We start from the raw sequence: 17,632 nt of genomic DNA, 5'->3' as shown, positions 1-17,632 counted from the left end.
ATGGCTCCATCATGGTTCCAGTATGGCTCCAGCATGGCTCCAGCATGGCTCCAGCATGGCTCCAGCATGGCTCCAGCATGGCTCCATTATGGCTCCAGTATGGCTCCAGCATGGCTCCATCATGGTTCCAGTATGGCTCCAGCATGGCTCCAGTATGGCTCCAGCATGGCTCCAGCATGGCTCCAGTAATAATGCCTGGAGCTGTCTCTTTGCTTTTGAGTGGTTCAGTATGTGCTCTGTATACTGCTGCTCACTGTGTGTGTGTGTGAGAGGGAGAGTGACGAGGGAGGGAGAGAGAGACAGAACAGGAGGGGGAGGCGCTGGTAATTTTCCGTTCTGTGCTGCAGCAGCAGAGATCTCTCGGAGCCCTGGCGTCTCAGCGAGGTACACCCTGGGCTGGGCGGGGCTGACAGCACCGGCAGGAATCCAGCTGTCAATCACAGCTAAACAGGGGAGGCGGGACAAAGGGCTAGGGGAATGAGGTCGAGGGGCTTATTCATATCCCTCAGATCACCACTACTTCTGTGTGTGGGTGGGTGTATGTTTGTCAGTGTGTTCTCTGAGTATGTGTGAGTGTGTGTGTTCTGCTTCATAGCAATAGATATTATTTGTATTTCAGAGTATTGCAGCATATGTGGTGTGTTTCTTCTTTTGTAATAGCAGCAGTGTATGTAGTCATGTATTTAGCTGTGTGTCAGTTCTTTATTAATATGTGTATTGCAGTGACTGTGTGTTGGCATAAAGCCTCTTCCTCTGCTCTGCTGGCCCCAGTGTTGCAAAAATCATTACATTATTGATTATCTAAGGACATTATCCTGGATGAGGTAGCCAGCTAAGTGCTTCACATCTGAACTGGATGGTATTTCTACACAGCAGGGCCATAATTCACCTACTGTAAGTCATTTAGGTTCAGTAACCATCCAGGTGGGTTCAACTATTGTGACCCAAAAACATGACTTAGAATTGTTCTCCTTACCCCACCCTTACCCCCAGAGATCTGGCTCAGATGTTGATTGCATCGTGGTCAATGCGATTGGGCTAATGATAATTGGGCCCCTCCAGACAGTCGACTCCTGGTTTTGTTTCATGGACGTGTGTTAAAACATCACTTCCTGTTTTCCTCCCTCCTGGGTGTGGGTTTTGGCAAGGGGATGGGAGCTCAGCTGAGATTGCCATGGAGGTTGCCATGGAGATGATCCTCATTACTGATAGTGCACCAGTCTGTTTCTCAGAGAGAGAGAGAGAGAGAGAGAGAGCTGCAAATGTGCATCCACCCCCACTAAGCCATCCTCTCATTTATCACATTCAAAGATGGACAAAGAGAGAGTGGAAAGGAAGAAAATCATAGAGAGAGAATCGAGAGAGGAAAGGGGATTGAGAGAGAGGGAGAGGAAGACCGCAATAAGGGTACAGGTTTGACCAGGGAGTGTGAGATCATGTAAAATATCATGTTTAAGAGGGTCAAGGAGAGGCAGTCAGGATGAGGAGGAAGAAAACAATGAAATATGTGTTTCCCAGGTAAGCGGACATACTAAGGGTTGAGAATTGGTCACAGATAAAATGACTGAACACACACTCATTCCCAAGGTAGTCTACTAAACAATGTATTAGATTTTGATCTAAAGGGAAAAACAGTACACTGACAGTCTCTCTGTAAATGCTATATAAAGCCAGTCAGCCTGTCCTTTGACTGGTACTGAGTGGGTTTCAGTAGTATGATGTGTCACTGGCCCACTCAAATCACACACACACACACACACACACACACACACACACACACACACACACACACACACACACACACACACACACACACACACACACACACACACACACACACACACACACACACACACACACCCCTTATGGCGTAAGGCTGTTGTGCAGTTATTAGATTAGCTTTGTCATGTTCAGAACCACAGGGTTCTTCCACATCCATCCCCATACACCCAGCACGGACACAAAGCCAGGGTTCTGAGTGGAATGATAGAGGGGACCGGTGGCTGCCTGCTGTCTCAGATAGCTTTGTTTACCACAACATGAATCTGTTTGATTTATTTTCAGGAAGAACAGGGACAGACCAAGTGCTGTTTAACCCTTCCAGGACTCCAGGGGAGAGATTTACATGGCTTTTAGTTCTGTCATGCCCTTTACACTGAAAGGAGGATACACTGGGGAAGCCATAGCCAAGCGCATCCAGAACAGTCTCTCCATCCAACCCTTTGCACTGAAAGGAGGATACACTGGGGAAGCCATAGCCAAGCGCATCCAGAACAGTCTCTCCATCCAACCCTTTACACTGAAAGGGAGGATACACTGGGGAAGCCATAGCCAAGCGCATCCAGAACAGTCTCTCCATCCAACCCTTTGCACTGAAAGGAGGATACATTGGGGAAGGCACAGTCAAGCAAATCCAGAACAGTCTCTCCACCTCATTCTTTATACATGGGAAAGGAATCATCATCTCTATTGAAACTACGATTTGATATCTGAGATGAAGAGGTTCTAAAGCATGTTATTAATGAGTTAAATACACAGGGGTAAACCCGCCCAACACTTTCGAGTAGGGCCTTAGATTCCTGAGTCTTTAGATGGAGATTGTTGTTAGAAGTATATGTAGTCTTTAATAATACATGGTTTTAAAAAGTTAAAGTGCTGATGCTGCTAGACTAGTAGAATGTTATTAATCAGACATGATGCAATGCAGTTAATAGTTTTGCCGCATAGTTGTCTTTGATCTCATCTCAGTGCACCGGGAGGTGTTGAAGATACATGTTTCTGCTCTGGATGTATTCATAGGAGATACAGTGCCTTCAGAAAGTATTCATACCCCTTGACTTATTCCACATTTTTCTTGTGTTCCAGCCTGAATTCAAAAAGGATGAAATATATTTTATTTCTCACCCATCTACACACAATACCCCATAACGCCAAAGTATTTAGACATTTTTGCAAATTTATTGAAAATGAAATACAGAAGTTTACATACATTACCAGTCAAACGTTTGGACACACCTACTCATTCCTGGGTTTTTCTTTATTTTTACTATTTTCTACATTGTTGAATAATAGTGAAGACATCACATCTGTGAAATAACACCTATGGAATCATATAGAAAACAAATCAAATATATATTAATAGTTGACTTTCCTCAAAGTAGCCAACCTGTGCTTTGATGACAACTTTGCAAACTCTTGGCATTCTCTCAACCAGCTTCATGAGGTAGTCACCTGGAATCAGATGCGACCCGTCATTCAGGGCAGGTGGGGCTTCGAGACCCACATTTATTTGCAAAAAAGTAAATATATATACACAGTGGGGAGAACAAGTGTTTGATACACTGCTGATTTTGCAGGTTTTCCTACTTACAAAGCATGTATAGGTCTGTAATTTTTAGGTACACTTCATAGGTACACTTCAACTGTGAGAGACGGAATCTAAAACAGAAATACAGAAAATCACATTGTATGATTTTTAAGTAATTAATTTGCATTTTATTGCATGCCATAGGTATTTGATCACCTACCAACCAGTAGGAATTCCGACTCTCACTGACCTGTTAATTTTGCTTTAAGAAGCCCTCCTGTTCACTGTTGCCCATAGTGGCTGGTTTCTACGTCATCTCCTAACATTGAATACTGACATGACTAAATTTTTATTCCTGAACTTATTTTGGCTTGCCATAACAAAGGGGCTTAATACTTAATGACTTGTGACATTTCAGATTTAAAAAATAAAATAATTTGTGGCATAAAATCTAAATGTAATCAATTTTAAATTCAGGCTGTAGCACAATACAATGTCGAATAAAATGTGGATGAAGTCAAGGGGCATGAATACTTTCTGAAGGAATGTAGGATGTCTGGTGGTTAGGTCTGATTTTGTGCTTAAGGATTGATCATTTTTACTTCAGAGTGTTGTGATCAATCTGTGAGATCTGGCTTGTGTGATTTTCTAATGCTTTGTGGTAGAGACATACTCTCTTGCAGAGTGAGGGTGTTGTCCTTGGGAAACAGATTCTCTCATCAGCATATTTTGTTTCCATCTCTCTCCTCTGGAGGGTGCCTGAATCTGCCCTTCACAGTCACACTGTCAGACACTGAAGGAGAGGAAAGGAGGCAATCTGCGGCTTGGGACACACACACGCACGCACGCACGCACGCACACACACACACACACACACACACACACACACACACACACACACACACACACACACACACACACACACACACACACACACACACACACACACACACACACACACAGGCACACAGACACACAGACACACACACACACACACAGGCACACAGGCACACAGGCACACTCAGCAGCTTGCAATCAGTTTTCAGTAGTGACATAGCTTAGCGATGGCAGTCAGTAGATGGAGTTCACAGTCTCTGCAGTACCCCCTTACACCAATAGAGGTCCCAGTACTACTGTCTCCCTCTCTCTCTCATCCTGTCCTGGCTGCAAGCTGCAGTGCTCTTGGCACTGAGACAGAACCCCACCGCACCTTTGATTTTCTCTCGCTCTCTGTGGCCCAGATTCTAATACGTTTAGTTCCTGAAAAACATCTCTCTCCCACCTGTTCCTCAAAACATGGAATATATTGTACCTATCAAGTAATCCCCTAGTCGATTGATGCACCGGTGAGTCAATCTCAGTTACATAACAAAAAAAATCCCCATCAAAATCCTTCAGTTTAAGATAGATTTATGTTTTGTTTTTGCAAGGGATGAGTCTCAATCCACCACATCCGCCAGTCGTACTTCCGCATCTGCGGGGACACAGACATCCCCAAAATTGGTCTTCTCACGTAAACGTCTGTAGCATCGAACAGATTGACCTACAAACAAGTGTCAGGAGACTCGTCTGAAGTTGGAGTCTTATGACTTGAGGTTAGAAGCTGTTAAGAAGCCTTTTGGACCTGGCTTGGCGCTCCGGTACCGCTTGCCGTGCGGTAGCTGAGAGAACAGTCGATGACTAGAGTGTCTTTGACCATTTTTATGGCCTTCACTCCTAGACTTAGGACAGACGCTTCAAAACCTTGTTTCTTACGATTTATGTTTTGACTAAATGTTTGCCATATGAATGTGTTATTCAATGAGTTTCTAGTACAGGGCAAAATCTATATTTTTAAATGTTATAATGGAATCATCTCCATCATTGAGCACATTTTTTTTATGGAACTCTTTTTTTCAATATGTGATTTGGCCGAACGCTTATGCACTGACAAGCAAGCATTTTATTTAATTCTCCGTGATGGTGTGGATATTCTGAAAATAAAACGTTGATATAAAATTGTGATTTTGTAGCTAGATTATCAGCACTTCTATTATATTTATTTCATGTTTGTCAGCCTCTCCTGCTATAACCTAACTCATTTTCTCTGAGGAAATGGATGTTTTGTCATTTTCAGTCTGCCGATGCAGATTCTTTATCACTCTGGCCTTTCCCCCTTGCAACACAGACACTGTGACTACTGTCTTCCTACACAACAGCATGCAGGCATTTCCATGTGTAAAATAATGAAAGATCGAAAGAGAAAAATATATATTTTTGTATTTTCCTAATTTCTTTAACGTATTTTCTAAAAGCAAAATATGGCATCAATAGTCATGTAAAAGTCATGTGTCTCACTGGGTGGCCTAAACACTAAGTATTAACTTTGCAGTTTAAAAAAATCACAGTGTAATAACCATGTTGTCTGTGTGTCTGCATGATGAACAGTAGGCGACTCAGAGCTCGGACTCCGTCTGGTGAGGCGGGACATGTATGAGGTCATCACTCCTTGCCCTAAGCACACCAGACGAGACAGCAGCTGACAATAACAAAGAAAGACTCTCAGAGAGAGAGAGAGAGAGTCTCCAGCCCAGACACTCATTCAGACTCTTCCCCAGTCAGTCCCGGTCCCAGTCGTTTGTGGGAAATCTGACTCACAAACTGCGGTCTTCCACATGAGATAACAGACGCTTAGAGAGTGAAATGATGGCTTTTAAACAGGGACGATTACTGTGTATTAATAGAGAGCGTTTTATTAATATGTCCGCCATCTTGCATAATGGATGGCGAGAAGGTAATTAATATTCCACTTTTCAAAAATGCTCCGCTATTTCCAAAAAGAGATGATAGGGCGCGTACTCAGAGTTCTCCCTTTATCTGCTGTCGAGCTCGCCTGTTAGTCGCTCTCCCTTCTCTATCCTCCTGCTCCCCTGTTCCTTGTCCCTCCCTCCCCCCTCTCTCTTCCTGCTCCCTTTCTCTCTCTGGGGTGTTTTTTAATAGAAGACGGGACAGTGTACTGCAGAAGCAGCCGCAGAGACATTAGCTCCTGTGTTTCCACTTCAGACGTTCCGGTGCCCCTCGGCCACAGCTCTCCCAGCTGGAGCAGCGGATGTCACAGAGAGATGGGGGTAGAAGAGGGAGGGGTTGGAAGGGGGAAGAAGAGGTGAGATAGGAGAGAGGGGGGATAGATGCTCTGAGGAGGGGAGTGTGAGGCAGTTGGGAGGGGGAGAGAGAGGGGTGGTGAGAGTGAGGGGAGAATGGAATGTTTACTGTTCATTTTTATTGTTTATTTCACTTTTGCATATTATCTACTTCACTTGCTTTGACAATGTTAACATATCTTTCCCATGCCAATAAAGCATCTTTAATTGAATTGAGTGGGGAAGGGTAAGAGTTGGTGACAAGAGAAACCGGGATAGAGAGAGACAGAGAGAGGGATCCATTTAAGAGCATTAGGACATGTTTGTTCTGGTGATACATATGTATGTTAGTCTCCCGGAGAAGGAATTGAGATAACTTCATCTCCAGCCCCTTGAGTGAAAATAAAACAACCCACAGCTCTGTTGCGCGCAATTAACGGCGGGACAGATGGGCGGGACTCTAACAGGTACAGGGAAAGAGAGATCAGTTACCTGCCCGTGTACAGCTCAATATACAGAGAGAGAGAGGAGACAACAGAGTGAATTGGAAAAGGACAGGTGTAAATCCGACGGCGTGTGCAATTGACAAGATAATAGTCTCCTATTTTTATCACTCTCAAATTGCCTTAAACACAAATCTTGCGCGCACCACCGGGAGAATCTGCTAAACGTCAGGAGTTCTGCAACTCGCATGCCTCTGAGACTCACGAGAACAGACTGACACGAGACCTACGCGGTCTCATCTACAGGACAGCGGAGGACAGTTGATGTGTAAAAAAAAAAAATCACAAAACGTCCATCTCTGCACAAAGGAAAAGTTCCATCTAGGCCCATCGAACCTAACGGAAGTTCCGTTCCATCTCTGTTCTCTTCAGTTGTATCTCTCCAGCTCCCCAGTTCACCACCCCCCCAGTCTGGCTTTGGAGTGTGAAGAAGAGTCTCTCAGCTATCTATCCATCCACTCCTAACAACGGTGTGACTCACCGCTGAGCAGCTTTCTCGCAGGTTGCCAGCGCCTTTCACAGATGTAGGCAGAGGGGTCGGTGGAGGAGAGCTGGAGCCGCACTGGGAGAGGGAAGAGTTGTGTGGGCACGTAGCGTGGCCCGGTGGCCGGGTGAATCAGGCTGGCACTGGGGCTCTCTGAGGCCACATCCCAAATAAACACAGCACAACAACTTCATGCTCAGTCTACCATACAGATATACCATTCAGGCTATACTTACTAACCTGAATGTTTGACCTATTCAGAGATACATATACACACAAATGAATGACCAAAGGCAGTCTATCTAAAACAATATTGTAATTTTGTCTTCTTTTTTTTTTACATTAATTATGGCTCCAGGTAATGTTAAAAGATCCCAGACAGTCTCCTTTTGGATTGCATAAATCCATATGATGAGACCAGCATTCAATGACCTCACATTTTAGGTCACAATGTCCTTCCTAGCGGTGCTTTGAATGGCACTGCACTCCCTGCATGACTCAATCAATTTGAATGGTGTGAAAGCCGATTGTCTAGCAAACTGGCTGTCTGAGTGTTATCTAACTATTGAGCTTTTCCAGAGGTAAAGGGCTCGGAGATGAGATGAGAGACGCGATTCAATTCACTATGAACCACTGCCGCTGGCGTAGAAATGAAATTAGTGTTGAAAGATGCTCCCTCTCACTTTGTCGTACTGATCACATTTGGACTAGAGGCCCCCTCTAAATTGAATTGAATTCGATTTAAATTGGATTTTAATAGGGGTACATGGGTTCAGACTGTACTAATTAGGAGGAAAGTCTGAGCGGGATGATTTGGGCATTTAACGCTACTATCCGACCACCTGCGGAAAGACATGCGCATATGAGACATCTCGGCCCCATGGGCAGATGTTTGAGGTGTTTGAGATATTGAGTCGAATTTAAATGAAAAGCCATCAAAGGCTTGACACCCCTACAACATCTGATGAACATACGTTGGTTGTGCAATTATATTGTACTTGAAATGTCATGTTAATTAATTCTGTGTTCCCGGTTCAAAATGACCGCCCCATTACAGCTGATTATAAATCCACAATAAAACATATATTATCACCTTATGTTGTGTTAGATCTTTTTTTCAACTTAATTAAGTTATTGTGAACGTTACACGTTTTGAACTTGTAATGGCTATTTATGAGGGGTCGGTGGAGGAGAGCTGGGCTCATAGAACTCGTTTTTGAGTAAAACAAAATCATAATGTATGGATTATTTTGGCTATAACCCATACTCAGATGAAACATATTGTGCTATTTATCACAGAATACTTTGTGTCAAAGTTTAACAAGGACTCTCTCCTCCTCACCAGTGTCATGATCAAAGATATGATCAAGAGCCTCACATAGAGTTTATCATTTGGTCATTGTGCTGCCACAGAATGAATTTGAAGCAAGGCTTCAAAAAAACTTTATATACCAGAGATGCGTTATACTTATTATTGAAACAATGTTGCGATTGTTTGTGAGAATGCCAACAGGTGTGGTTCCCGTGGGGGAAAGATTCTATTGGGGAAAGGTACCCATGGGGGTTGCCATGGAAGCCAAGAAGGGGGGTAAGGTGTGTGTGCATGTGTGTGTGTGTGTGTGTGTGTGTGTGTGTGTGTGTGTGTGTGTGTGTGTGTGTGTGTGTGTGTGTGTGTGTGTGTGTGTGTGTGTGTGTGTGTGTCAAACACACATGCATGTGAGGATCTGGGAGAAGAAGTGTGTCTATCTGATGAATGGGCATGTGCCTGAACTCAATTGTATACACTAATTGTAGTCTCACCCATTCATTTCTAATGACCGGTCATTTTGACCAGGAACACTACAAGTGTAGAAAAGTTCAATAAAACACCTAAAATGTAATGAGAATCATTCAAATGTATTCTGTGTGTTCAGATGCCCTGTGTGGACAAAGTCATGGAACGTTATGACAATCAGATTAAATTAATTACATTTTTCAGAGAGAAGTTGTAAATCGGTTCAATTCTACCGGAACACAGCAGGAGGGTTAATATAGCCAGACAGTCTGTGTACAGTGTGATTGTCAAGTCAGAAAGGTCGATGGCGCAGGATTTTCAAGAAATTGAAACACATCACAATCGTATATAAAGCTGAGGTCACTTTTTAATGGATTAACGAAGGTATATCAAGGCGCCAGGAGACAGGGCAGTGTGTGTCTATTAATGTCTGCCAGACTATTACATTACCATTGCTTGGTGTGAACTGCCCCCAAAGCACTCTGAAACTACCAGGGGTTATGGTGTCTGTAAAAGCCGTCCCAGCACTCATGGATTCAAACTATTTTTTGGGGGTGGCAAACAGTTAGCCCTAGTTGTTTTTAAGTCGGTCTTTAACACCAGGTGGACATTTTTATTTGCTGAATTGTATTGGGCTATAGCTGAGATGTTTGGGACAAGTGAGACTTTCGAAAGGAAATGGAGAACTGCTTGTCAACAAATCGACATGAGTCTAAATTCTTTGTGCTTTCCACATCTGCAGCGTGCACGAGCTCTGTATTATTCCAGCAATTTGGGTCTGACAGAAGAGGGCATGCTAGTTTGTTTTGACAGATATGGCGAGGGGCTAAGTCTCGAGCATCTTGTTGGTGACCTGGTTCGTTTCGCCCGCTCACCCCGAGTTAACATGCTTCATATGATAACATATAGGCCTAAAGGGGGTGGTCCTGTGTTCTGCAAGTAATATGATGCGAAACTGAAGCGGCAGTCAAGTACCCCTGTAGTCCTAATATACGATCAACCCAGCTGTCACTCACAGGCCAGTAAGTGAGAGGAGGGTGCGAGCAGCAATATTTCAGCCCTATGGCTCGTGGGACAGCGAGAGAGCACTGGACAGAGTATGCTTTGTTTTGAGAGCTGCTGTACCTAAATAGAGGAGAGGGATACATACTGCTTTCATTTTTTATCTTTGTGTTGTTTTTCTCGTTCTATTGTCTCTGTTGGTTAACTCCATATTATAATGCTCAGCCTAACTTGATTTGCACTGTCCTGTTGATTCTATTGAGGGCAGAGCCTCTCTTCTCTGCAATAATGCAAATATTTCAATAAACTGCCGTGATTATACTTCAAATGTAACGACTCCTTTTATGAGGATAATTGCTGCACAAATATATTTCATTTGTTATTGAATTTATTGATCTATTTCCATAGACTTTTCGATTAAATGTCCGTTATTCCTGTTATTTCAATTTATTCGTTTGGGTCCAGAGCTTTGGCTTAATGGCAGGTTTGGATCAATGAAAAGATAGAAGTAATCGCCTGGGCGTACGGTTAAATCAGATCAGCAATGTATCTGCCGCACACAATGAAAAGGGCGGTGGCACTCGCTCGCTCGCTCCCTCACTCTCCCTTTCTGATAAAAAAAAAACACAGCCTGCTCGAGCGCGCTCTCTCAAAAATAGAAAAACGACCGACGGTTAAAAATAATGATGAATTGCAATACAATTATTGCTATTATTGCTATTCTCAAGGTATTAATGTGTTTTTTCTTTTCATTTGACGTTGTTTTCAATCGGTGAAATTCAGCCAGTACGGTTAGAGAGCACTGCTCCCCCTCCCCCGCTTCCCACAGACACCATTGCACAGATAGGAAGAGAGGGAGGGGGAAGGAGAGAGAGGAGAGGGAGAGCGATAGTCAGCACCCGTGAGAGGGGAACAAGATTCAGCCGCGCGGAGAGAGAAGAGAAAAAAGCAGTAGCCAAACGAACAAAGGAAAACATGGATGTAACGGAAAAACGCTATTTAAAACAAGCACATGTACCGGAGAGGATGTTTTGGTCGTCCTGCACATAGTAGGGGGTAACTCAAGGACTCTTCCCCCCGTTTTTAATGTTGCGCGTGGGGACGCATGGAAAGCTTTCTCTAATCCGTCTGCGGATCCTGCCTGCTTGCAATGGCTGTGGCGGTGCGATGCTGTTACAGCATAACTCAGAATGTGCCTTTTACTTTTTATTTGGTGATTTTTGTACTCAGTGGCCTTACAAATGCACAAATACGATACACCATTCCGGAGGAGCTAGAGAATGGGGCTGTGGTCGGCGACATTGTTCGTGATTTGGGTCTGGACCTGCAAAAGCTCTCCTCCCGACGCGTCAGAATCACCTCGGACAGCGCACGGAGATATTTCAACATAAATCATAAAAACGGCAAGCTGTCGGTAAGTGACCGCATCGACCGGGAGACGCTGTGTGAATTCAGTGGCACCTGTTTGCTCAACCTAGAAGTGGGGGTTGAGAACCCGCTCGAGGTGCATAATGTGGAGGTGGAGATTCTGGATGCGAATGACAACTCGCCACAGTTCCCCAGGGACGAGTACCAGCTGGAAATCTCAGAGTCCGCCATAACTGGGTCCCGGTTCCCCATCGAGGGCGCGCAGGATGCAGACGAAGGCTCCAACTCAGTTCGCCTCTACCGGCTCAGCAACAATGAGCACCTCGCGCTGGACTCCAACAAGCCCGCGACAAATAGCAAGAACATCCAGCTCGTGCTCAAAAAGCCATTTGACCGTGAGCATACACCATCTCATCAGTTGATACTGACTGCTGTCGATGGAGGCACTCCGGCGCGCACAGGTACAGCCAAAATCAATGTGCGTGTCCTGGATTCCAACGACAACGTGCCTGTGTTCGACAACTCCGTATACAAAGTGAAACTTTCGGAGAACTCGCCCAAGGGCGCTCTAGTGATAAAGTTAAACGCCACAGACCGGGATGAAGGCACAAACGGGGAGGTGTTTTACTCTTTTAGCAGTTACACCCCAGAGAGGGTGAGACAAATGTTCTCCATGGACACAGATACAGGAGAGATCAGAGTGAAGAAAAACATAGACTATGAGGAGACTAACTCCTATGAGATGTACATACAAGCTATGGATAGGGGTCCTTCTGCAGTGGTAGTCCACTGTAAAGTGGTGGTGGAGGTTTTGGATGTGAATGACAACATTCCTGAAATCGTGCTGTCATCTCTTTCCAGCCCGGTCCGGGAGGATGCACGGGCTGACACCGTGGTGGCTCTGATCAGTCTTAACGACCGGGACTCCGCCCAGAACAAACAGGTGACCCTGGAGATCCAACCTGGTGTCCCCTTTAAGATCAAGTCCTTCCGGAACCACTACACCTTGGTCACCGCTGCATTCCTGGACCGAGAGACCATCTCCACCTACAACGTCACAGTAACCGCCATCGATGGGGGAACCCCAGCCCTGTCTTCACATATGTCCATTAAAGTTGACGTGGCCGATGTCAATGACAACCCTCCTCGCTTCGAACAGACTTCCTACACAGTGTACATGACGGAGAATAATGCACCTGGCGCGTCGATGTGCGTTGTAAAGGCAATGGATGCAGACGCTGGGGAGAACGCTCGCATCACCTACACCGTCCTCAATGACAACAACCACGGCATCCCTGTGGCGAGCTACGTCAGCATCAAACCCGACACGGGAGAGGCCTATGCCCTGCGAGCCTTCGACTTCGAGAAGCTCAGAGAGTTCCACTTCCAGGTGAAAGCCCAGGATGGTGGTGTGCCGCCCCTCAGCCGCGTAGCAACAGTCTACGTTTACATCATGGACCAGAACGACCACTCCCCCAGGGTAGTCCATCCTCCAGCCAATGGGACGCGGACCACCGAGACGCTGATGAAGAATGCAGAGGCGGGGGCTCTGGTGACCAAGGTGGTGGCGTGGGACGGGGACGCAGGTCAGAACGCCTGGCTGGTGTACGCCCTGGAGCAGACCACCTCCGAGCTGGACCTGTTTAAAGTCCACGAGCACACGGGGGAGATCCGCACCATGCGGCGTGTCAGCGAGGACAACTCCACCTCTTTCCTGCTGACCGTTCTGGTCCGTGACCATGGCCTACCGCCGCTTTCCTCCACCGCCACCATCAATGTGCACATCATGGAGCTGCCACCCAAGCTGACCCCTGACCCCAAACGCATCATCAGGCCTCACAGCCCGCTGCTGTTCTCCAACGTAACCCTCTACCTGATCGTGGCCCTGAGCGCCACCACCTTTGTGTTCCTTGTCACCATTGTGGTGCTGGCCATCGTCCGCTGCCACGCCTACTGCACCCAGCCCGGCTCCTGCTCGCCCTGCTGTGTGTCCCAAAAGAGTGTCCCCGAGGGGGGCACCTCGGCTGGTGGGGGTGGAGGGTCATTGGGTCGAGGTGGCGGTGGTGGGGGAGGTGGAGGAGGTCAGGGTCAACCCAACAACAACGTTGCTCTGCGGAGGGACCTGAAGGTTGAACCTCACTACATCGAGGTGCGGGGGAACGGCTCCATGACCAAAACGTACTGCTATAAGACATGTATGACGGCGACGTCGGGGAGCGACACCTTCATGTTCTATAACACGGGCCGGCCCCACAGTGGCACCTGGAGCTCCGGGGGATACGTCACCAGCCAGAGTGGACAGAGCCAGATGTTTGTACGCAGGCTGAGCATGCCAGATGCAACCGCCATACAGGTGTGTGTGTGTGTGTATCTCTGTGTGTGTCCTGTCATCCCATCCCAACAACACACCATCCACAATACACTGAGGAGCTATTCATGGCTTGTTTTTTTGGGGTGTTTTAGTATTTGGGTTTTTCCCTACAGGCAATGTTTTGTGGAACAGTGGTGTTTGGCATTTAGAGTTCCAAGGAAGGTGAGGGATGTGTGAGAGCTTCCGTTTTTTTTTGTTGGGTTTATGCAATATTAAAGGGAAAATCCTCTTCATTGGTCCACTATTGATACAGTCACAACATCTTTTGCATGTCAGCAGTCAAGTTTTCAAGATATATGACGTTGAAGAAGACAAGTGTCATCGGCGACATCAACATTTTGCTTCATCGTGATGGTGTGGAAAGTTACACTTTGCTGCTTGAAGCCCAAATCCTTAAAACCTTGACTGCTGACATGCAAAACATTTTAGGACTGCATCATCAGTGGACTAATTTAACAAATAACAAATGTTTTTGAGTGGATTTTACCTTTAATTAAGCAGTGCTCTTTTTTTATCCAATTTAAATCAAATAAAAACATACTGTGGCAGATATGGAGGATTCTGAATTTGCATAAATCATTTACACTGAGTGTCCAAAATGTTAGGAACACCTGCTCTTTCCATGTCATATAGTATGACCAGGTTAATCCAGGTGAAAGCTATGATCCCTTATTGATGTCACCTTAAATCTATTCCAAGCAGTGTTAATGAGACAGGTTAATTAAAGAATGATTTTTAAGCCTTGGGACAGTTGAGATATGGATTGTGTATGCGTGCCATTCAGAGGGTGAATGGGCAAGACAACATTTTTAAGTGCCTTTTAACAGGGTAAGGAAGTAAGTGCCGGGTGCACAGGTTTGAGTGTGTCAAGAACTGCAACACTGCTGTTTATTTCACGTGCAGCAGTTTCCTGTGTGTATCAAAAATGGTCTGCCGCCCAAAGGACATCCAGCCAACTTGACACAACTGTGGAGAAGCATTGGAGTCAACATGGGCCAGCATCCCTGTAGAATACTTTCGACACCTTGTAGAATCTACATTGTAGAATAATAGTGAAGACATCAAAACTATGAAATAACACATGAAATAATATATTAAACAAAACAGTTTTCAACGAATAAAAACATATTTTAGATTTGAGATTCTTCAAATTAGCCACCCTTTCCCTTGATGATAGCTTTGCACACACTTGGAATTCTCTCAACCAGCTTCATGAGGTAGTCACCTGGAATGCATTTCAATTAACAGGTGTGCCTTGTAAATTTAATTTGTGGAATTGATTTCCTTCTTAGTGTGTTTGAGCCAATTAGTTTGGTTGTGACAAGGTAGGGGTGGTATACAGAAGATAGACCTATTTGGTAAAATACCAAGTCCATATTATGGCAAGAACAGCTCAAATACGCAAAGAGAAACGACAGTCCACGATTACTTTAAGACATGAAGGTCAGTCAATGCAGTGCCACTCCCAGGTCTCCTTCCTATCCTTTGTTTATTCTTGTCAGTAGTCTGGTACTGTTATCTGCGCAGGCTGCATTGTGTTGCTGTAGCATAGGTGTTTTGCATTTGCAGTGCTCTATCGCGAGCTCAGTATGTACAAACATGCAGTTTCCTTCAATATGCTCTCTACCTTTTCCAGCACTTTATGCATGTGTTCAGACTTGAGGTGTGAGTGTTCACCTATGCGCAGAGCTTCTTTGTGGGAGCAGTGTGTTTGTGTGGGAGGGTATGCCCTAAGCTCTGTGTGTGTGTGTGTGGTGCTCAGATTCTTCAGAGAGCTGGTGTTTGTTTCTGTTGAGTCAGGGTATCAGAGCTTCTTCAGAGAGCTGGTGTTTGTTTCGGTTGAGTGAGGGTATCAGAGATTCTTCAGAGAGCTGGTGTTTGTTTCTGTTGAGTCAGGGTATCAGAGATTCTTCAGAGAGCTGGTGTTTGTTTCTGTTGAGTCAGGGTATCAGAGCTTCTTCAGAGAGCTGGTGTTTGTTTCGGTTGAGTGAGGGTATCAGAGATTCTTCAGAGAGCTGGTGTTTGTTTCTGTTGAGTCAGGGTATCAGAGATTCTTCAGAGAGCTGGTGTTTGTTTCTGTTGAGTCAGGGTATCAGAGATTCTTCAGAGAGCTGGTGTTTGTTTCTGTTGAATCAGGGTATCAGAGATTCTTCAGAGAGCTGGTGTTTGTTTCTGTTGAGTCAGGGTATCAGAGATTCTTCAGAGAGCTGGTGTTTGTTTCTGTTGAGTCAGGGTATCAGAGATTCTTCAGAGAGCTGGTGTTTGTTTCTGTTGAGTCAGGGTATCAGAGATTCTTCAGAGAGCTGGTGTTTGTTTCTGTTGAGTCAGGGTATCAGAGATTCTTCAGATAGCTGGTGTTTGTTTCTGTTGAGTCAGGGTATCAGGTATCAGGGTATCAGGTATCAGAGTATCAGGTATCAGGGTATCATGTATCAGGGTATCAGGGTATCAGGTATCAGGGTATCAGGGTATCAGGTTATCAGGGTATCAGGGTATCAGGATATCAGGGTATCAGGTATCAGGTATCAGGGTATCAGGGTATCAGGTATCAGGGTATCAGGGTATCAGGTATCAGGGTATCAGGTATCAGGATATCAGGTATCAGGGTATCAGGTATCAGGGTATCAGGTATCAGGGTATCAGAGGTTTAAGTGCCTCGCTTCTCTGCAGTTGTTTACAGAGCTGTCATCAAAATGCTTTTCAACATGGATATTCAGAGTAAACATCGCTCTCCCTCCATTTCCTACTCTCTTCCCCACTCCTTTGTGAACTCTGCTGCTGGGTCCATATGTAGAAAATACATATGGGAATGGGATCCATGGTTGGTCCAGGGGTAGTGGTATAGCTGTTGGAAACTTGATTGGAATGTTGAAGGTTAAAGTGTAAAGGGTTAGTGTAAAGGGTTGACTGTCAGCCAGTCAATAGGATTGGTCCACTAGTTGTGGTCCAATAGGCACAGACTTGTCTGGTGTGGTTATCTCTGGGCAGAGAGATATTCTGGGCATTAGTGTTGTTCTGTCCAGCTTAAAGAGTCATGGGTCCTACTGCAGTAAAATCCCCCACAGGTCAGTTGCGCTCAGAGCACAAAACGATTGCCTTGAGTTTGGTTCGGTGGGCTAGAGATGGGATGAGAGGCAGACACTCGGAGCTGGATTAAAGACCCATTTTCAGTTCAGTGGGTTTTCTCATTCGTTTGCCATCATGTGAGAAGCAGGGAAAAAATAGATAAAAACCATTAGTAGGTTTCTGGTGGCTTCAAATCCAATCAAATCAAATCAAATGTATTTGTCACATACACATGGTTAGCAGATGTTAATGCGAGTGTAGTGAAATGCTTGTGCTTCTAGTTCCGACAATGCAGTAATAACCAACAAGAAATCTAACTAACAATTCCTAAACTACTCTCATATACACAGTGTAAGGGGATAAAGAATATGTACATAAGGATATATGAATGAGTGATGGTACAGAGCAGCATAGGCAAGATACAGTAGTTGGTATCGAGTACAGTATATACATATAAGATGAGTATGTAAACAAAGTGGCATAGTTAAAGTGGCTACTGATACATGTATTACATAAGGATGCAGTCGATGATATAGAGTACAGTATATACGTATGCATATGAGATTAATAATGTAGGGTAAGTAACATTATATATATTATATCATTATTGGAGTGGTTCGTTCTTACTGACATGTGTG

The 17,632-nt window shown here is 45.0% G+C and overlaps 1 protein-coding gene across 36 annotated transcripts in view; it reads left to right on the top strand.

The window, feature by feature from the left end:
• The window catches only part of LOC118372108 (protocadherin alpha-C2-like), a 220,161-nt gene that overhangs the window by 153,595 nt on the left and 48,934 nt on the right, over window positions 1-17,632 (top strand). Inside the window, exon 1 of one of the 36 annotated variants that reach the window (XM_035757875.2) lies at window positions 10,907-13,910. The exons of the other annotated variants lie outside the window; for them this stretch is intronic. Coding sequence (XP_035613768.1) covers window positions 11,340-13,910 — 2,571 coding nt within the window. The 5' untranslated portion in view covers window positions 10,907-11,339. Of the gene's footprint in view, window positions 1-10,906; window positions 13,911-17,632 lie in introns of those variants that run through there. 36 annotated transcript variants of the gene reach the window in all.

The sequence above is a fragment of the Oncorhynchus keta genome, chromosome 30, assembly GCF_023373465.1.
Source record: "Oncorhynchus keta strain PuntledgeMale-10-30-2019 chromosome 30, Oket_V2, whole genome shotgun sequence".
Taxonomy (NCBI): Eukaryota; Metazoa; Chordata; class Actinopteri; order Salmoniformes; family Salmonidae; genus Oncorhynchus; species Oncorhynchus keta.
The sequence above is the reverse complement of the archived record's forward strand: the minus strand, read 5'-3'. Positions and strand labels throughout refer to the sequence as shown.